The 21,837-nt window shown below is 45.9% G+C and overlaps 1 protein-coding gene across 1 annotated transcript in view; it reads left to right on the top strand.

Moving 5' to 3' along the window:
• Positions 1-2,867: 2,867 nt before the first annotated feature.
• SLC7A5 (solute carrier family 7 member 5) overlaps positions 2,868-21,837 on the top strand; it is a 40,381-nt gene continuing 21,411 nt past the window's right edge. The window contains exons 1-2 of the mRNA XM_032996579.2: positions 2,868-3,599; positions 16,622-16,747. Of these exons, the coding sequence (XP_032852470.2) occupies positions 2,996-3,599; positions 16,622-16,747 (730 nt within the window). The 5' untranslated portion in view covers positions 2,868-2,995. The remainder of the gene's footprint in view (positions 3,600-16,621; positions 16,748-21,837) is intronic.

Below are 21,837 nucleotides of genomic sequence, written 5' to 3'. Positions count from 1 at the left end.
CCATGCTTAGGTTCTAGATATCATATAGATATGTTATGCTTAGCTGATTTCATTCAAACAAGTTTTCACTTCTTTTGATGGGAAAAGTAGGAGATTACATTCCTGGTTAAGGAATTTCCCCCTAAAATAATTTAGGCAATACTTTCATATAAGGCCTCCCAAACTGTGCTATTTGGTAACCTTTGTTAGGTCGTAGTAGTTTGGTTTGGTTTTTTTTTTGGTTTATGTAAAAGAACAGGAGGGGAAGAACTGAAGATTGTTAACAGAGCAGAGAGAACTGAATACATAGTAGGCAGGCCGTTTCAGTGTGAAGAAAGTGTGGCACAGGTTAAGAATGAGGCAAGCTCCACTATTACTACTGTTTAAGGGTTCTAGAAGCTACCACCACTTCCATTTACCCAACAAAAAAAGCTCCTAAGCTCTTGTGTTAGTATAGCTGAGGTGTTTGCTAAAGAAATGGCTTATTTGGTTCCAGCAGGCTGTCTTATTTTGATCAAGGCAGCTTTCCTGATAAATGGTTAAGAACATACACATTACTTCTAACAAATGGCCAATTTACTTCTGATACTGGTAATTGTTTCTCTTTCTGACAAATAATTCTTTCCGTCTTTCTTTTTGATGTGACAAACTTGAAGTGCCTGAGTATTAGCATATGGAGAACTGATTGTATAATCAAATAGTCTTCAAAGATTCTGCAGAATAACTTGGGGGCCTGAAGAGAGTTAATGTTCATGGTCAGGACTGATAATAATACTTAGCATTCGTGAAGTGCTTTGAAGATATAAAGCACTATATGAACACACCCTAACACCGTGACTGCAAAGCAGGTATTTTCTCAGTAATACAAATGGAGAAACAGCTGCAGAATTAGCGCTGATTCATTTGCAAGACAGTCAGGTATGTGGTTGAATTGAGTATGGCAGTTCAGTGGCTGCTACTGCACTGCCCCTTGATCCCAGGATTTCCAAATGGAAACGGTGTCAAAATGGAGACTGATGTCTGCAAATTCTTACTTGTCAGTCTGTTCAAAAATTCCCTTTTGGAAGAATTGGATGAAGAGAGAAGATAACTTGGTCCCATTCTTGTGAAAGATAATGGAAGTTTCTGTGAGTTAGGTTAGTATGAGGTGAAAAACACCAATCATCAAGGAGTTAATTTGCCTTAAGAAGTTAGTCTAGAGCACTGGTGAAGTAAAGCCACTGATGAATGATTTTGTTCACCCAATTCTACAACTGAGCTTGAGCATTCATCTGAAAATATCTGAAGCATACAGCTTATTTCAATTCCAATCCTGCCTGCTGGATCCTGAGGTAATGAGGCCAACTCGGAGACAATCCCATGTTATAGGTACCTGTTTTTTTCTGATTTTATGGCCCTGTGAACATTTTGCCTAGGATAAAATATGGAATATAGTAACAAGTAAACGTTGTTAAATCTTACTTTGAGTAATAGTTGGTTTAGATTGTAGCCTCTGCAATGGGGCTAATGTTAGGCTAGGAGTCTGAAGAAAGGCTGTTGGGGTTTCAGGAAATCTGCGATAAATATGTTTTGCTGTTTATTTTTAATTAATTTTCATGGTCTTTGCAATCACTTCGGGATCCCATCTCCCTCTGAAAAGTAGAAAAATCCGCTCAGTGCAAAGGTAATTTTTGCCTAAGCTTTCTTCCTCGAGACAGATGCTTGTATAAATCAAGAAACGATGATCCCAAGTTGCAAGCCTCTGGGCTATTGTGGCCAGTGGCCACTAGATGTCACGTTCTGACTAGTGCTTCAAGGGGCTGCTCGGGCTTCCTGAAATGGTTGAACGTGGTCATGATGCCAATTGCCAGTGCCAGGTACCTGAAAACGTTCCTAAACTGTTCCATCTTTCCCCAGAATGCAGATCTCGCGTTTCTCTGAGGTATCTTTTAGAAAAGCTCCTGATCCACCCTACAGCCTGTTCTGAAGCGTGTCTGAAACTCGCGGGGAGGAGGATGGTCCAGGGAGGATGGACACAAACCTTGGCTTGTGTGACACCAACTACTCACTTGCTGAGAAGCAGCTCCTCAAAGGTACCACTTCCACCTCTCAAGGGGAATTACTGTTGTTGGGAATCGGGGCTTCCAGGCTTTAGCCTCTGAACTCATCTCTCATCCCACAAGGACAAGGCAGAGTCTGAATTTGCTAAATAATTAGTTCCTTAGGCACTGTTGTGAGATATCCAAGTAAGTCCCCTTGGATGCAAAACCTATGCCTTCATTGAGGTGGTGTGGTAGAAGTTGCTCATTTTGCCTGCATGCTTGTCAGATTGGCAGATTTTAATTTTTTATTTATTTATTTATTTTTTGCAAACAAGTCTTTTTAGTGCTCTTGGCATCCAAAATGACAGGCAGTCGCCCTGCAGTGCCTCTGCAGAAATGCAGGTGATGCAACGACAGGGCTTTGACCTCTGCTTGTGTGAACATGTCAAATAGAAGAGTGCAGTACAGCGCACTAATATCAGAAATTGGGAAACGCAGGCTTTGCTGAACAGCAGGTTTACACACAGATGCAGAGAGCCCCTTTCTCCTTTGTAAGACTGCACGGCCGAGTCTGGCCAGGAGAATGAATGGTAGCGAACCTCCCCCTCCTGGCAGCCGACAGCGAGGAGCCCCCCCCAGCACCCCGCAGCCGGGGGCAGAGGCGATGGGGGACCCGCTTTGGTCCCTCTGCAGCTCCCCGCTGCGCTTCTTGGGGTGCAGGGAGGGGAAGAGGGGGGGTGGCGTGTGCGAGCTGCCCGCGCCTTGCAAGAGATCCGCCGCTACTAGTGCAAACCGGGGGCACTGCAACACCCCTCCTTCTTCCTCCTCCTCCTCCTCCTCCTCCTCCTCCTCCTCCCGGAAAGGAGGCCAGGCTCCCCGCCTAAGCGGGAGGTGCTCGCTGCTCGCCGCCCACCGCTGCCGGAACAAAAGGCGCGGTTGCATGGTGGCTGCGGAGCACCGGTCCCGCTCCGCACCCCGCTCCGCACCCCGCCACCATGTCGGGCAGCGGCGGCGGCAGCAGCAGCAGCAACGCGGTGAAGAAGAGGAGCCCGGCTGGCTCGGCCTCCTCGCTGGCTCAGGAGGAGGAGAAGCAGGCGATGGAGAAGATGCTGGAGGCGGCGGGCGGTGGGGCGCAGGAGAACGGTTGCGCCCGCTCGCCCTCGCCCTGCGCCTCCGCCGAGGGCGAGGGGGTGACCCTGCAGCGCTCCATCACGCTGCTCAACGGCGTGGCCATCATCGTGGGCACCATCATCGGCTCCGGCATCTTCGTCACCCCCACCGGCGTGCTGCGGGAGGCCGGCTCGCCGGGGCTGTCGCTGGTGGTGTGGGCCGTCTGCGGGGCCTTCTCCATCGTGGGTGCCCTCTGCTACGCTGAGCTGGGTACCACCATCACCAAATCTGGCGGGGACTATGCCTACATGCTGGAGGTGTACGGCTCCCTGCCCGCCTTCCTCAAGCTCTGGATAGAGCTGCTCATCATCCGGCCCTCCTCGCAGTACATCGTGGCTCTGGTCTTTGCCACTTACCTGCTCAAGCCCATCTTCCCCACCTGCCCGGTGCCCGACGAGGCTGCCAAGCTGGTGGCCTGTCTCTGTGTCCGTAAGTACCCGCAGACCCTCTCCAGACACCCGCTGTCCTGCTACCCCACGTGGCTCCCCGCTCGCCATCGCTTTCCCCAAAAAGCCTGCCCCAACCCGTGAGCCCGTCGCTTTGTAGGAGATGCATCATCTCTGCTCTGCTACACTGGCTGAATACTGGGGGGGGGGGGGGGGGGTTGGGGGGCTCTTTTGAGCAGCGTGATTAGGAAATGTGGCCCTATCCCCAAAAAACTGAGCAAAAAAATTATCTGTCATGAGCAACTGGTGCTGAATGTGGCCTGTGCTGCAGCACCTGGCTGTTTTCAGCACCAGTTTTGAGATCTTGGCTGTATGTGCACTGATACCATGCTCAAAACTGGGTTTGGTTTTTTGGTTTTTTTTTTTTTGCTAGCAAACACGGTATCTCATGAGACCTTGCCTTGCAGAGAAGTTCAGTTATGCTGTGATGAATTTAGGGCCACTGATGTCTGTCATGACACACAGATCTGTCTCTCCTGATGCAGTTTTTATCATCCCTCTGGTATTTTGAGTTCTGCAATTTTGTAGGTGAAGCCCCACTTTCTATTTCTCCAGTGACTGCAAAGTCACTCCATCCAAATTCCTCATTCTTTAAATGCAGGACTATTTTCTGCCTTTCTCTCCTTATTTCATATTCAATCTGTGTTCTACTCCACTGGTTATTCTTGTGCCATTGTAAAGATGTATATTGGGAGAGGATATAATTTTTTGTGAGGCCTTTATAAAATACTTATTTGCTGTACAAAGTTACCATCAGGCGATCTTTTTATTTTTTCATTTTGAGACCGTGAAGAGAAGACTGCTTGTTCATGCTGTCCAAAGGGAGATTGTGTTTGATTCCTTCACCCTCTGAGCATCGCAGGCGTTCAAAAGTTGTAGCGCCTGGTCATTATGGGAAGATCTGTTGTCTGTAAATGTCTTCATACACAGATTGACCAAATCTTTGGTAGATGTATTATATGGCTAGCTAGCAGATACAGTAAGATAAATAACAGACAGGGCAGCAAATGGCACTTTCTTTGGGCAAGATTGAAACTTACTCATTCACCAGATAAATTTTTAGGAACATAAGGGCATAACAAAGTGGAATGCATCTATTAAGGAAATAGTTACCCAAGTAAGAAAGCTGTAGCAGGGTTAGAAAATAGTTCTGTTGACGGGTTTCTTGCTTCCAGTAGGGTCTTGTGAAAAATCTGGTTTTAGAGCTTTCCTGCCAGTCCCCAATACGCTTTCTTTAGTGACAAAGAGAAAAGGGGCATGTATGCACGTGGCACTCCTTTTTTTTTTTTCTGAGAAGCTAACAGAATTAAAGCATTTATTAGATGGACTTTCATACTGGTTTACATCAAAGTTTTGCTATGCAAGAACATATTGTAGTTGATAAGGCCTTTGAGAACATGTATCTAATAATAAGGAACTTTGAATCTGCAGGATCTTTCCCAAAATAGGTAAGATGAGGTGTTTCTGCTCCTGTTTTACTGATCAGAAAACGAATACGGGGGTAAAGGTAGACCTGCCCATGGCGAGATCTGTTCATTACAGGATGGATTGCAGCATGAAATTTCTTGATGCCAGGTCTCATTCCAATGTGTCTCCAACTTTCTTTTGCTAGCAATTAGTAGTTTTCCTGAAGCAGAATTTGTTCTTGAACCTTTATCATGAAGTGCCAAGGAAAGAGTCGCTAGTTCTACAAATCTGCGTCATTTCCATGTGTTTCTTCTTTAAACTTTACTCCCCCATACACCGCTGGCTGCTATTTTGTTTATGCTTTGGGTTAAAGTTTTGTTTGTCTCCTTTGTTGCAAAAGGTTAGTTCATCATGCATTGCCTTCAGCAATCTAGTTTTCTGTAACGTTGATTTTTGGAGTTAGCTTTTTAACTGTCTGGTGCCAAAACCACATCATGAACTAGGAACAATAAATGAAGTAAAACTGGTCCAAGGACTTAGCAAGTCACACAAAACTTTTATGGACTAACAAGCAGCTTTGTTACATGGTTGTTCCAAACACACCCCTAACCAGTGAGATACTTTTTTTCCAAGAGCCCAGGGGTAGGAAAAATGGCCTATTTGTGCAAATGCTCTAGAGCATACGTTAACGAGTTATCTCAAAGAGGGGAAGAACTGTTTAGGAAGCAATAGGGTAATTTGGGGCCCCGGGCTGGAATACAGTTGACTTATTATGTAGCCAGAATCCAGCGTCTAGAATAGTACCAGCTGTATTCCTTGCAAATTTTGTATCTCAACATAAAATGCAATTGACTGCATGGTTTCTAGTAAGAGGAGAAATAACAAAAGTTACTTGTTTTCCCTTTGAGTGTTACTGGTGTTGAACAGTTGAATAAATAACCTGTTGTTTGGTATTTGCCACCATAAAGTACAGAAATTGAATTCCTAGGCATTAAGATTATCTAAATAAATCACAGTCTTGAAAGGAAGAAAAAATAGTGGAGTAGGGAATTTTGTTCCCCTGGAGGTACTGAGAAAAACAAGGTGGGTGGTAAGTAGAATTTAACTACAAATAGGTATTTTCTGCTGTCAAGATTGTAATCTACAGACAGTTGGTATGCAAGACTACTTCTTCCACAAGACAACATGAATGCTTATTAAGGTTGCCAAATAACAGTGTGGGAATTCACTACAGGGAAGTCTTCCTGTAGCAAGATGGGTCAAGCTGTTCATCATTAGCGTGGCTTATTTTATGTTCACCACAAAACAGCCAGTGCTCCCTAGTTGTAGGGATTTGCAGGTACTTTGGTTTAACTTTTTTCAAGCTGTGGGTTATTTGGGTAACTCATAAACTGCATGTTATTTACTGGTAAGAGTGGATGGCTGATACTTCATAACTGATAAAACATAAAAGCAAATGCTAAGGGGTAACAAGCACAAAGTCCACCTGGTATCCAAGCATTTGTGAATAGAAAGTTCATGAAGCAGATAATTTGTGCATATGCGTGAAGACCCAACAGTGATTTGAATTCCCCCAAATATGATCTCATCTATACCAATTTTACCCCTTCTACAGAGGATGGAGGGACTGGTATTGGCTCTTTTTTTTTTTTTTTTTATCTTGAGAAACCATCACAGTGGAACATACATTCTTACTGCACTTCCAACATACTTCTATCTTTTTCTGCAATTCTCTACAACTTATTTTGAATTAGAATTTTAAAAATACTTTTTAACAGAGTACTTGGGTAGCAAGTGTAGTTTTGAAAGAACTTGTTGTTTATATACATTGCAGGACCATCTTCATGTAGCAGAAACAGGATCATGTAAAACTGTTTTATCCTGTCTTTTTTTTTCCCCACTGAAGAGGTGGCATCCAGGTGGTGGCCTGAATATTGACGTGGCACAGCATCCAGTTGGAAGTACATCCCTGATGTCTTACAGTTCGGGTGGGTCAGATTCTCTTCTACAGCAGGCTGCCACTTGCGTTAATGTTTCTTAAACTGATAAATCTTAACAAAAATCATTAAAAAAAAAAATAATCACAGAGCACAGCCTAATACCCAGTGTATGTTCTAGAGACGGCTCAAGGATGGAAAGTTTCAAATTGCCCAGTTAAAGATAACATGCATATTCCTCATTTCCACCTGCTAATTTGCAGGTTTCCTACGTAGGAGAGGTCTTTGAATTGTGGTACAGCAAATTCCCTGTAGGTAGAGGGAGATGGGGGCTAATGCTGCTTCCAGACCTGAACTGTTTTTTGCTTGGTACTTCACAAGTGCCTGAACTGGTCTTCCTACACCCTTATTTGCAGCCTGCTGCACAACCCCTCTGTGCTGCATAACAGGTTATTCTATAATTTACTTATTTCTTGACAATATAATCTGCCACAAAAATTTGAGAAACCCGGCCAGTTGCATATAATTTTACTTCTGATCTTCAATGTCAAATCAGTGATTTGTTAGCTTCTCAAGCCTTTTATCACTTATTAATTATATATGCTAATCTGGCACTAATAACCCCACTACTGCTGCAGCTGTATCTCCTCTTTTGAAAGCTATGGTATTTTAATCTTCTTTAAAATTTCTTCACACTTCCTTTGCTGCATTTGAAACATTATTTTGGGCACTCATTCTGCAAGTGTGGAATTCCGGTAAAACGATCACGTATTTCTCGTTCGTCTCTTCTGTTATGAACGGCCTAATAGTGGAAGAATTAGTAGCAGTCAGTGTGGAGCTGATTCATATCTAGCAGGACATGTCATATGGAAGCGTAAGTGCCTGACAGCCCCCCGAGTACATTGTGAGTTAGAGGCAGAGAATGGTATCAAATCCAGGGTTTGGCAAAAGTGTATAAACACATGCCTTGAATGCTTGCCACATTATAGCTGTAGTCCATAAGTGAATATTCAGTGTCAGCATTTCAACTAGAAATTGCATATGTTGAAAGCAGGAACGTCTTTATTTGGTATGAAGGTTTTACTTTAAATCTGACAAGTTTGGCTGTTTGACAATCTGTTTAAAGTGAAGCTATGGGTAGATTTTCAACTCATCAGGTATTAGATGGTAAGCAAGGCAAACACAAAATAAATCTTACGCTTGTCTGTTGAGGATGGGTTTATTCTGCAGCATTGTTACTTGGAATTAATCTGCTAGGACAAGCAGGGTGTGAAGCTTTGAAGACTTTTTTTTTTTTTTTTTAATTTCCCTCCTTCAGAAAGGTGGATTAAATGACTAAGATGTATCAGTAAATATGCACTTGTTTGATCAGAGTGAAAGGAAGGGGTCTTTGTAGAATCCCTGCTGTATGGCTAACATTGCAAGACTGCGGTTGCCTTTTTAAATCCGCATTTAATTAAAGAGAGTAGCATTAATGAAAACAGCCTCCAACTAGCAGGAATCTCCTGAAATGGATGAAGGTTTGGAGGACTCTTGAAACACAGCAAGCAACTACTGAATTTCTTGGCATCCCTCTCTTGGCTCTAACAACAAATGTCCCATTAAATTTTATTGTATTTGAATGATTTACATTACCACCGAGATCCTTCAGAGTCTTTCTCTTCTGACATGAACAAATTGGGAAGGCTTTTTCAGAGAAACTCTCCGTGGTCAGTCTAATTCAAAGCAACATCACTAGGTATCTCAAGTATTCCAATAGTCTCATAGTTCCAGCGTCGGATGCGGCCAAAAAAATCAAATGCAATGGATGGCAAAGCATTTTCTTGCCAGCCAGCACTCAGAACTGCATTCTGACCCTCTGCATGGCATAAGTGGCATGATTCAGACTAAAATCTGCCTGGACTTTCTCATTAAGTTCATGACCCAGGGTTTAGCACTCAGTGCTGAAGTTCAGCCACCTTCCTGCGGATTTGTGGAACCTAATTCCATACAACTCTGGGAAGGTGCTTCTGTGTAACATCATTGTGGGCCAGGTAGGATGCCGTGTTTTGCAGGTCCATTAGCTGACCATCTGTTTGGCAAGGATGGTGATATGTCTGCGGGGCTTAATGTGCACATAAAATATTAGTAAGTGTTGTTTGCTGTTAGGAAGACATTTCATCTGAGGCGGGCGTGGTGGAGAAGATGTTTAGCTTGTAATAGTTACAGGGTCTGTTTAATTTGCTGAGAATAGCAGAAATACACCTCTTTCTCCCCTTGCAAAGTCTGTATTTTGTTTGTATTCCTGTAGTAAAGTGACCTGTTTTGTGGAATTGCTGCATCATGTAATCTATAAACTTTGATAGTAAAAACACAAGTTTCTTTCCAAGGAAACAAAATAGTAACTCCTACCACTACTAGCTAGGAGTTAGCTCCTCTAACAGTAATAAATTCTTTGTAGTTTTTCATGAAGCACACAGTTTGAATAGTGTAAACTGTATCACTGTTATTATGGAACCTTGGTACCAAAGCTCTGGGTGCATTTATACAGTCTTGAGATCCAGCCCCTGCAGTATCTGCAAACAGTGAAATTCTTCACTGGGCTCTTCCTCCAGGCAGTCCTGCTGCTGCCTTGTGGCCCTGGCTGTGCTGCACTAGTTGGCACAGCTCTTGAGAGAGAGATGACAAGTAAGTGCTTGTTAATTTATTCTTGAAGAATTCTGGAAACTTGAGGGTGTGGATGCTTCTGGGATCTGTGCTACATGGTAAAATGCCAGCATCATCCCACTCTGCACTAACTTCTCTGGCTCCCAGCTCCAAGCTGGTTTCAGCACCAGGGGCTTCCTGGAATTGAAAGCCAGCGCAGAGATGGAGCTGTGACACATTCAGGGTGTCTGCAGCCGTTTTGTTGGAGACATCCAGAGCTCGTGGTCTCAGGGTGGGTCTGGAGGCGACCCCTTTTCTGACACTCTAGTGGTAGGGCAGCCTTTGCCCTCTCCTTTCACCTGTCGTTTGTTGATGCACCCATTCCCTGATTCCTCAGCACTGCTTTTTGGGGAAGAAAAATAAAAAGGAAACTGTAAACCATTGCCAGGTATGTTTATTATTACAAGTTGATTTTAATGTAGATGCATTTGCTCTGGGGCCAAGTGCTCCTTCCCAGCAGCTTCATGTGCCACTAAGTGTTTCCGTTCTACAGACGGATTGCCCTGGCTGTTAAGTTTCTCCAGGGACTTGTCTTTGAAGAAATATCTGCAAAGTTTTTCCTTCTGCTTTTTATCACCTTGCAGGGCCCAAGTCCTCACTCCAGAGTTGAAATTTCCCTAACCATTTTCTGTCTACATCCTCGTATGTATGTCTCATGTTAGATTGTGCTAGTAGAGATAGGCACCTGCGACTTTTGGAAGACACTGTGGCATCACAGCCACTTGACTATAAAGGGTTTTTTTGCCTTAGTGAATACTTAAGGCATTGATTTTTCCCATGGGTTTAAACCATTGTAATCAGTATAGCGTTAATTCCTTGTTTGTACTGTGTGGAGTAACTCTTCATTTCAGTGTGTCTAACCTCTTATGAGCTTAGGCAGCAGTTCTCTTTAAAGCATGTGGACCGTTTTGTGTCTGTGCCATGTGCTGCTGTCATCCCTGTGGTTTGTTTCTTAGTGGCCATGGGCTCAGCTTGTCTTGTCTCTTTGTGAAACCTGGTTGCACCATCTCTGGCAGAAGAGAAAACTGCTTGTCCATCATCTGCACTTTTATAAAGAGCGAAAGGAGCAGCCTTTGCTGTAGGATGAGGAAATGGAAACAGTTCTGTAATTGTGAAGAGAAAATCAGTATCATCCAGTGGCAGATGGTAAATGGAAGCATCGTCTTACAGTTGTAAGGGCTAAGTGCTTTGGCAGTGTGTGAGTTACAAACTTATTTCATGATTTATCCTCTGTGTGTGGACAGTGTTATAGTCCCCATTTTCTTGGCGGGGAAGCTGAGGTGGAGGATTTCCCTTCATTCTTCCCCTTTCTTTCCACAAGTTCCCTACCCTGCTACGCATTTTCATTCTGGACCTGTAACACCAGAAATAGGAATCCGTGGGTAACTTGCAGCAAGCTAATTGAGTTTACTTCTCTAAAGCAAGCTACTTACACCTCTATGACAAGAATAAATGTGTGTATACTGAATGATACAGGAAGCACTACAGGTCAAGACCAGGGAAACCTATAGGAGATGAAATAAAGGACAAAAGTGACATTGTGGAAGGCTCCCAAGGTATGTAACCTCCCACACTGCCTGAATGCAGCTGTGCCAGTACCTCAGGAATTCCTACACTTATTTCAGAAATCTTTCACCTGAAGCGCTGCTGAAGATCTTGGGTTGAGCAAACTCCTGCCACCCCATCAGCAAGTTACATACGGTGCTGGAACTGGATCCTTTTTTCCCCTGCGAATGAGCGCGAGTGCGCAGAGCCAGGGATCGGCTGCTTGTTTGTTTGCTTTTTTTATCCAAACAAAACCTCCCTGAGCGCTGTCTTTACTCCGTCTCCGATCCATGGCCACGTTCCATTACCCTGGGAAAGCTGCAGCCCTGCCTTTTTCTAGAGAATAGTTGCCAAGACTGTTGCATCATAAATGCCAAGCTGCCCCCGTTTACCTGTATTAGGGCTCCATTCACGTACTGTTTGCTTTGGGCAGAACCACATGCCCGCAGGGCAGCTTTACTACATCCTGCCTTTCCTTTGTAGACACAGGAGCTGCTGTTACATATAGTGTGTTTGTCGTGATCCCTTTCTATGTCTGCCTTGCAAGGATTTATTCCTGCTGTCCTGTTCATCTAGAAGTCATGTCTGGGAGGGATCTTGGAACTTGAGTTCAGAGGAATATGCCCATAAAATGTGAATTGCTGAGGGGGCAAGGTTCTGGGTCCTGTGTTGTGTTAGTCAGTTTATCCTTGGTTCCTATCAGTAATGGGGAAATTACCTGACTCTGCAGGTGAGTGCCAGTGGAGCAGGTTGAGTGACATGCCTGAAGCTGGCTGGAACTACTAGGACAAAGTAAATAATTGAAGCCGACCCACTGTTGTCTTTAGAAAGCCAAACTTCTCTTTGAAAGCCTCTGGCTTCCCCTGTGGCTTGAGTATTTTGAAGCAAAGCTCACCCACGACTAAGCTAGAGCAGTCACCAGAAGAGTTGAAGGGGTGACCAGCACCTTGTGAGCATGTTCCCTCTACAGTAATCAAAAACCAGTATCTTTCCTACTTCTGCCAGAAGTGATAAGTAAATAAATAAATAAAAGGACGCCCTCTTACATCTGCAATCACTGCAGCTTTCTAGCTCCTATTATCCCAATTATGTAAAGCCTTTGGAGAGGGGCTGCTGGATCAGACAGACTGTGTCACGTCAGGTCGTGCTGAAATCCGTATTCCTAGAACGATTCCCGAGATGGGTCACGCTAGAGGTCTGCCTGGCTGTGCAGCTGGCTTCCGACAACGGCCGGTGGCTGTAGCCTTAGGAAAGGTGCTGCAGGAATTAGGGCAGTGCAGTCTGATCTTCCCCTGCATTGTATCATGGCCCTCATTCATAGCAAAGCTGTGGCTGTGCAGCTTTCCCCCGTTGTTCATGCGGAGCAGTTCAGCCGAGGTGAGCAGAGCGGTGCCAAGAGGAGTCCCGCAGCCCCTGCTTCGCGGGGCAGCAGCTTGGATCAAAAGAATAAAACTGCTTTCAGAAACCCTAGCCCTCCGCTCTCCTGAGAAGCTGAGCAAGCACTGGAATTTATCTGGAAAAGAACTTGGTCTGCCTTTTCATCTCGGTGCCTGTAGGATTCTTTCTGGTGGGTGAGACTGGGGTTTTTTTAGCCCTTCCTATGTTGAAAGCATTTATGTGTAGTAACTCCACCACACTCCTTTAGGAAAGACAAATATTATGACATGGTGGGAAAAGCAAAGGAGAGAGGTTGACTTGAAGGGCTCTGAATCACGACTGGCATGGAGGAAGCTCTGAGCCCTGGTCAGAGTCTCTGGCCTTAAGTGTTTTCTTATTTTTACAGAGCCTGTTTATCTGGCACCAATGTGTTTTTAAGGGCTGAATACAGACACTTCTGTTACTTTTCAGTTTTGGACTGTGTAGAAAGCTTTTGCCTTTTATGTACACCACTGCTGTCCCATGGTCCATCCAGCAGACTTGGTATAGAACCAGAACATGAAAAACGGCCCTGAGAAAGTCAGGATCTAATGTGGAGGCTGAAGCAGCTATTGTCAAAGAAACAGAATGCCTAAATGGGGAAGTGAATGTCACTGTCACACCTCTAAGGGCTGTCTTCACTAACGGGAAAAGTGTGCTTTTAGATGCGTTAGCTCATGCTTTAAATATCCCTCTGTAAACAAGGAGAGTTTTATTTTTAGCATAATTGCTGGTCGAAGTGAATCCTGGATCCTCGGTTCCCTCCTCGTCCTCCCCATTAGAATTCACTAGAGGTGCTTATAGTAGATGTAATTGCAATCTGTGCTTAGTGATATTTCACTGTGTTTTCTTCTCTCCCCCTCTGTAGCAGAGATGTACTGTAAGTTGACCTTGCTAACCTTTATTTTCTCCTCCCTTGGATATCTGGGCAACATCCCCTTTAGCATGCTGGTTGGAGACAGATATATCACAGTCTTGCTGCAAGGTGACAGAGCTGTGACCCTGCAAACCGCTGATAGTGCCGGCCTGCTGCTCGACGCTTGAAAAGCCTCCAAGTCCAGGCACGAGGTGTCTTGCTAATTAGATGTTCCGTATCTCTTCCGAACAGCACGGGGTGAAGGGACCCTGGGACGGGGTGGTCACACTTAGGGGAGGAGGTGCGGCAGGTCTCTCGGCGCGGCTCCTCGCCGCTCGCGTGCGGCCGTGTGCCCAAGCAGGTCAGCCAAAGCCCAGCCCGTGCTGTCCTGTCACCCGTGTGGGAGCCTGCAGAGATGTCCCTCCCAACGAAGATGGCTCTGGCTCATTTCAGTCTCCCTCACCCCAAATGCCCAGACACCTCCAAAGTGCCAAAGGGGCTTGAAAGGCATGATACAAAACCCAGTGAATCTAAAATGCCTTATTTACTTCTGGCTTTCATTCTGGTAGGTTATATGGGATCACGTGCTTTTATTCATGAGGACATCCAAGTCTTTCATTTCTCCAAATTTTACAATGCTCTTGTATTGAGATGACACTAGATCCTAGAGATTTGGGGGAGGGAAAGCTAATGATCCTGAAAGCAGGCATTGTATTCCGGGATGTGCAGCCTGCGCCGCTGGGGCTGCCTTTGCTTGTCCCTGCCGAAAGATCCCCTACAAGCGGCCTTGAGCTGAGCAAGATGTGGACACTTAAATCCTCTCAGCCGGGTACCTCCTGCTGTTGTGCCATGGCCATGGCCAGCTCTCAGACCCCTGTGAATGAACGATGCAACTCGCATCCCTTCTTGCCTGTGTGTCCTCCGAGACACCGGGAAGTCCCGTCACTCTCGGCGCTCGCTCGAGCAGGAACATGAAGTTTAATCGTTGCTGTCAGACCCAGGTAGTGCTGTCTGTGAAGACCGAGCTCTCTGCAGCCAGCCCGTGGGTACGACTGAGCCTCTCCGTGCCCACGCGTTCCAGGAGGGCTATTCCCAGCTCTGGCGTGGGCTCTGCATGCATTTCCCTGAGCTCTTACAGATGCAGTTGCTTTCTCGCAGGCAGGGCAGGATGCAGGGTGGCAGCGAGCTAATAAGACCCTTTTAAATACCCAACTTCCCCTTCCTCCCGCCACGGTTTTATTTCAGTTTTGCAGGTTATTGCGCCCTTGCTGGGAGGCAGGGCGTGAGGCTGCGGGGACGTGCTGTGGCTCCGAGCTGAGGAGATGTGAGCAGCTCCGGTGCGTGGTCCTGCCGCCAGCTGGGGAGCAAAGGCGGGTGCTGCCCACCCCGTGCAGCCATCGCACGCTGGAGGTGGGCTAGTGAGGACACGGCGTGCTGGTGCCTGCATCCTGCGTGTGCACTCGGGGTACGCTCAGCTGGGTGCCGGCCCCTAGTCGGGAGGTAACCTCACTTCAGAGTAGGGCTGTGTTGTGGTTTTCCCTGTGATGCTCAGCATGTGTTGAGGGTTTTAAGGCACTGGGGACTCTTGCTGGGCAGTCGCCACGCCTTCTGAGTGCTGGTATTTCTGCCTCCCACCTTTATCCGTCGCTTTCCCTCCCTTCTGAAGCACCCCGTGCTGCTCGGCCCCATGGGGACAGGCCTGGGGCCAGAGTCTCCACTGGCAATCTCCTGGAGAGGTTGGTGACCTGATTGTAGTGCTGCTGATCCCCCTTCTATCTCTGGGGCTTTGATTAAGGCTGAAATACCTACATCAAATGCTCTGGGCTTTAAACTGTGAGAGTAGATATAGCCCGTAACCTCAGGAGAGGGTAATCTGCATCCGAGCTGAATATTTTGGGGAGCAGCTGTTTGGCTCTGATCGAGGCAGTAGGGTCTTGTGAAAATGAGCTGCAGGATGTGGGAAAGAGCCTTTGCCACGAGGGCAGAGGCTGGCCAGGAAAGGATCCCACAGGGAAGAGCCTTCAGCTGAAGAAGAAAGGCTGAGATCCACTCCACCCCGAGCTGCTCGGGGACCTGTTGGCTCCGGGGGCCGGTGACAAGCTGGTGTGGAGGCAGCGAGGGGTGGCTGGGTGCAAGGGAGCCGAGGAGGAGGGGAGGACATCCAGCACGTGGGACACCGTCATTCTCTGCGTGACATTTGTCCGTCTCTATAACAAGCAACAGGCTCTGGGGAGTGAGCAGGGCACGAAAATAGTAAGAGATTTGGAAGAGCAGTAAAGGTTTTAGCCATTATTTTCTCTGAAGCAGGTGAAACTCAGCCAGTCAGGAGCTTTGGGGCTTTAGACAAGCCCTAGGTCACGCTGTCCCTTGCCTGGTAGGAGTGCCACACTGAATGGTGGGCAGGGGAGGGTGATGCAGGGGAGGGTGACGGGGGGAGCAAGGCAAAAAAAGCTAGGAAATTAGGCTTCGTTAGCAACTGGTAGGCAGTGGGGAGCTTCTCAGCAAGCAAACTGCAGCGTGGGGAGGCAGCCTCCTCTTCCATCGCTGCGGTGTGTGGCCTTGGGCAGCATCTCTGAAAGCCTGCACAGCCGAGCCGAGCGTGAGGGTTTCCTTAGCTCCGGCTTCTCATCCCGTCTGTGCCGCTGACCTGCAGGCGTTCTTTGGCTCGTAGCTTGCCCAGTGGGTCGGGACAGGGATGTCCTGGTGTGGCCTCCGTCGCCTTTTAGGTGCTGTTGTTACACAAATCACTGTACCTCAGCTCTGGAAGTTTGTCCTGACATTTCTATGGTGTTTTTGCGCAACAGCAGCATTAAATTGGATCGACTTAACAGGGATTGCAGCCAAACACTTTGATGCTAATGGTTGCAGTAAGAACTTTTATTTACATGCCCTCAGAAGTGTACTTTCCAGTGCAGCAGGGCAGCTCCTTGTCCCAAGGAGCGTATGCACTATTCAAACCACCTATTGCCAAAACAAAAGACGGAACAGAGAAGTGCGGGGCTGCGGCGCCTCCCCTGTGAAAAATTTCTGTTTTAGGAAGAGACTCTTTGTGTTCGCTTAAGTTTTAGCAAAAAGCACATGCCAGTGTGTCATCATTCGGTTTGCTTTTTAAGCGCTTCACGGACAACTGATGTGTCTCTTCTTGTCCGTTTCCCTCAGTGCTCCTCACAGCAGTGAACTGTTACAGCGTGAAAGCTGCTACTCGTGTTCAGGATGCCTTTGCTGCGGCAAAACTGCTGGCGCTGGCTTTGATCATCATTCTTGGCTTCGTGCAGATTGCGAAGGGTGAGTATGCTTCCTTTTTCTTTTGAAGATGGTATGCAGTTAAAGCAGAATCTGGGGATTAGAGATAGAGCCCAAGAGTTCTAACCCCAGCATTTCAGAGCTAGCAGAAGTGCTTTACAAATGTCTTTTGTTCTCTTGCATGCTTGGGTGATATTTCCAGCTCATGCTTTGCAAAGGGCCGAGTGCTTTTGTGCATTTTATTTGCGAGGTTTTGTATTTACCTTGCTGAAGTTAGGCTGGATTTCATGCTACTGGAACCCAGCATATACCACCCAAGGTCTTTTCCACTTAATGCAGTCACTGTGTTGCCTCTCCCTTTGAGACTGCAGAGCTGCCAAGTCTACAGGGAATTAAGATTTTGGTGCTGTGGCTCTCGGAAGTCTTTTCTGTAACTGGTAGCTGGTCGTGGCCATTTGTTAGTAGAGAAGTATCTGCACGTGCAAACCAACCCCTGCTAATTTTCATTTTTTCACAAACTGCCCCTGTACATTTCTATTCTTCCTCCTTCAGGTATGGAACAGCTTGGTTGAGTCCATAGGGCCACAGAGGGAAGCTTGGGTCAGGCAAGGCTGCAGAAACCGCACGATGAATAGTGATATTAGGGCTCTCAGCTGACACCAGCATGCATGTGTGTCAACCAGCATCCAAAGAAGAAGATAAAAATATGAAGATAAAGCAAATTTTCTGGTGGTTTTGCTTGTTTTCCTCATGCACACTTAAAATCCTCTCAAACCTAGGGAGATACTTTGTTCCAAACCCATCTGATTAACCAGTCCACGCAGATAAGCTTTACTGTGTGCTTTTTTTGTGTGAGTTTTCTGAACATAAACTTTTCTTGGGGCACAGTACAGGCCCTGTTTGTTAAATGGGGATAAAAGTCTATAGATAGTCCCGCCTGTCTCTGTACTGGCAAGTGTTTGTATGTTTGTGTGTGCACGTGGGTCTTTTTAATTCCTGTCTCAGCTATGGGAGCCAGTGCTGTCTTTGCAGAATTTCTTGCTTTATCAGAGGTTTTATTTTCTTCCAGCTCAGTGCCTACGCTCAACAGGAACATTGTCTGAAGCTTATCACAAAATATACCTCCTTCCTCTTTATATCTGCCCAGGCTGCTTTGCAGAACTTTTTTTCTGTCTTAGAAGGAAAAGGATAAGTAAACATCAATCTCTGTTAGTTCTTCAACATTTTACCCATTATAGGTCTTTACAGTTGTTTTCTGCTTGCAGGTAATAATCTTAATTTGCTTCTTCGGAATCACCTTCCCTCCCTCTGTACTGTTCTTTCGTCATTTTGTTGAGGGTGAATCACTTTCTGCCCTGGTTCCTCACGTACAAATACATGATATTTCCATTGACTTATATCTGCAACCAATAAGAGATTTCTGTCTTGTGAACCAAAAAAGCCATCCTATACTCTTCTGGCTGAGAAGCTTTTTACCTGCATGAAGCCTATTACAGTTTCAAGTTTGTTCAAGGTCTGGAGAGGTACAACTCATTCCATGTGACGTTTAGTTTCGAGTGAAAGGTAACAAGATCAAAAGCAATAGTTAGATGATAACATCTGAAGGCAAAAGCCTTTTCTTCCTGTCTGTGCACATAACACTCAGCATAAAGCAAGTTGGCTTGGGGTGGGAATCTTGGGATCTACAGAAGGTGCTTCTCACAAAGTGCCTGATTACACCTTGTCCTAAGTGGCACATTACTGTTCGTCCGAGTTCTTATTTTACAACATACTGCCTGGGATTCTGCCTGGGATCTAACATGGCTTTTATTAATCTCCTTATGGAAGTTGCAAGCTCTCTGCTAAGTCCTTAAGAATGTGCAAGCTTCTTTCCGATGCCCGCCCTTAGCTTCCACCTACATTTTGCAAGTTTCTCCATTTTTCTTTAAATCATGCCAGGTAACTCAGTGCTTTTGTGTAGCAGGGATACATCAGGAGACTGACTTTTTTCTTCAAGGAAAGCATACTGAAAATGGGAAAGCGCTGTACCGTTCTCCATCTTTGTTGGGACAAGAAACGATGGATGCAAGCTGTGAGGCAAGGGAAATTTAAATTAGCCATTAGAAAACCACTTTTAACTGTAATGCAGAGCTCAAGTAGGTTGCCCAGGGAGGCTGCCTCACTGGAGATTTACAGGAACAGGTCAATAAATGCCACTTGGGAATGGTTCGAGTGAGTCAAACCTGCCTTGGAGCAGGGGGACAAACCTGGTGCACGTGGAAGCCGCCGTGTCTGTGCCCGCTGTGTGTTGGTAGCACAGTGCAGAGCTGCTGGGTCTTCTCCAGGCGAAAAACTACAGACCCAGTCTTTTAAAGTGCTGATGCCTTCAAACGGATAATTTTTTTCCTAAAAGCCTGTTTAACGTCTGAGTAGGTGGGTGATCCTGGGTCCCATACACCACCAGTGGGCCGTGCCTCTGCTGCTCCTCTGAGTGCCCCCGTGTTCTGCCGTACCCGTTCCAACGCTTTTTGGACAAAGAGGACTCTTACCACCACCCGCTCAGGAAATTCAGTGCCAAGCCAGCAGCTATTATTGGGGTGAAATACATGCCAAGCTGATTTGTCTGGGGCTGCAGTTTCAGCAGTTTCAGCAGTCTGGCCGGTGCCTGACCAGCGCTGGTTAACTTGCTTTAATGGTTACTGTCCCATTGCTGGTTTATGTTTACAATATCCATAAACAAAGAGGAGCAATACCACGGTTTCTTGCTCAAATGTGGAAACTTCTGAGAAGTCTCAGAAGTATGTCTTTCTCTGTATTGACCTCCCGCCTCCAGCTTTTGGCTTTTTTTCTTTTCATCCTTTCATTGGATATTTTCATTATTTTCAGAAAAGCAGTAATATCTCAAGACAAAAAAATACGTGGCAATATTACCACACAGAAAATAGCATTTCCTTGTGATCTTTCTGTGGACAGCTGTTTCACATCACTTCTTTCATGCAGCTTCAAAAGGAGGGTAGAAGTTGGTTTCCTACTTAGACAGCCTTTCAACTACTTGAAAGTTGACTCAGTATAGCAGACCCACTTGGTATGCAATTACTCTACTAATACAAAAGTTACACTTTATAAAGTCTTTGTTGTGTTGCTTTAAAAGTTCAGTGTCCTGGACTTGGTATATTGGTGTGGAAAACCTTATATATGGACAACTAACTACACAGCCCACCAGTCCTTAGGACTTAAAGAGTATAAATAACCGAGGATCAGGACTTTTTCACTCCAGTGTTATAAAAACTAGGCTTATTTTTGGTTCTTCTTCCAGCTCTCACAAGTTGCCTTCTGCCCAGCCACCTCTGTGTATTTTTTGGCCATATTCTTGACCTGGTGAGTGGGATGCCTGGGACTGGAGCCTGCAGCCGGTTTGGACAGTGGCTCTGCACGTTTAAGGGGTGTCTGCGGTTGGGGCAGCAGCTGTGCTCTTCATACCCGATCACCCCACACTTCACAGTGCCTTAAAAACTAACCAAGGCATGAAACAGTCAAAAAAAATGTGCTGAGCTGTCAGAGCACTCATGCTTTTTACACGTGATGAAATCCAGGATGGGTTTTGATGTCAAAAAATTCTAAAAAACCCCATATCTCAGACACGTTTCAGATATTTTCTATTCTGTTGTTGATGTCCCAGGGTTACTTAGACATTTACCTGCTGTTGGGCAGCTCCAGCAGCAGTGAGGTGCCCTTTCTGGCTGCTGTGTGTTCGGGGGGTGCTGGGCTCCAGCCCTCGCTGTGATTCCTCACCAGCAGTTCTGCTTAAAAAAAAAAAACAAAGAATTGGGCATGTGGGACTTAGGGAAATAGAATTTAACGCTCATTTTATCGCATTATTTTTAATTGAACTTACTGTCCCTCTTAATGCCTGATTTCTGACCTTAAATTTCTCATCTGCGGTGCTTTGAGTGCCTCTTTGATGACAGCAGCATTATTCTCTCTGTCTCCCTTCATTGGGCTTGTCAGAGACCAGCAGATTTGCATGTGCTGAACAAGCACGGGGTGAGTTAAGGACAAAGGAGACAGGTTTAACTCCAGACATTTGCCATGGAAAACTTAGACTAGGCAGTGAGTTTTGGTTTTAATCTTGTTTTTACTTTAAATAGATGTTTACGGTATCAGCCAGCACTGGCATGCCCCACCCCAATATCATTTGCTCTTTGTAAAAAGGTATTTAGAGGTGTAGTTGTGGCTGGCAAATTCTGAACCTGATATGAGAAGGTTTCAGAAAGTACCGAAATTAAGAATCAAACCGTCAGTCATTAGCGTGAGCTGAGCACGTCTGCGAAGCCTCCTAAAAATATCGCTTAAGTATTCCAGGTGCCAGGTGACATCTTGGTGCTGGGGGCATGCGTGCCAATCTGGGTGCTACTTTTACTTATCAAATCCCTTTGTCTTTTGCTAGAGAACGCCCATTTGGTCTCTGTGGTTCTCTGTGAGGGTTATTTCACTAGCTCCCTGTCCAAACTTTTGTCTCTGCCTTTTTTTTGGTGAAAAATCCTGTGATTAAGAAAGACCTGAGGGAGGGAAAGTTTACTCACTCTTCCTTTCTTCCCAGATTTTCTTCTCCGTTGCCAGTGGCAACGCCAGTCGAATGTCCCAAAAAATCCCCCTGAGCCCGACGTGGAGTGCGAGCGGGGGCAGAGCGGGTTTGCTCTGCACGCAGCAAAGCCGAGGGCAGGGCTGCTCTGGAGGGGGCCTGCTGAGACATGGCAGGAAAACTTGATTCGGCGGCTGGCAATTAAAATCTCAGGCTCCCTCAGGTCTCAAAACACAATGGCACATGGATACTAAGAGGAAACAAGAGCGGTCATTGTCTGAATTCTCTGGGGTTTGTACCTACATTTAACCACGCTTGGCCGTCCAGAGATGAATGAGCACTTAGCACAGCTAAAGAAATCTGCCACAAGTTTTCCTCTGACCTGGTCTCATCTCTTGCGTCCACAGGGTGAACCCAAGAATGAACCTGACCAGCAGGTCGATGTTTAGGAGTTTGTTTTCAATCAATTTTTTTTTTTTTTTTTTTTTTTCCCCCCCCAAATTTCCTGCCCCATCAGTCGTGCCTGCTAGCTGAGGGTAGATGTGGCAGTGCCTCTGCACACACTGCCTGG

This window comes from Tyto alba, unplaced genomic scaffold, assembly GCF_018691265.1.
Source record: "Tyto alba isolate M040663 unplaced genomic scaffold, T.alba_DEE_v4.0 Super-Scaffold_26, whole genome shotgun sequence".
NCBI lineage: Eukaryota > Metazoa > Chordata > Aves > Strigiformes > Tytonidae > Tyto > Tyto alba.
This window is presented reverse-complemented; position numbering and strand designations above follow the sequence as displayed.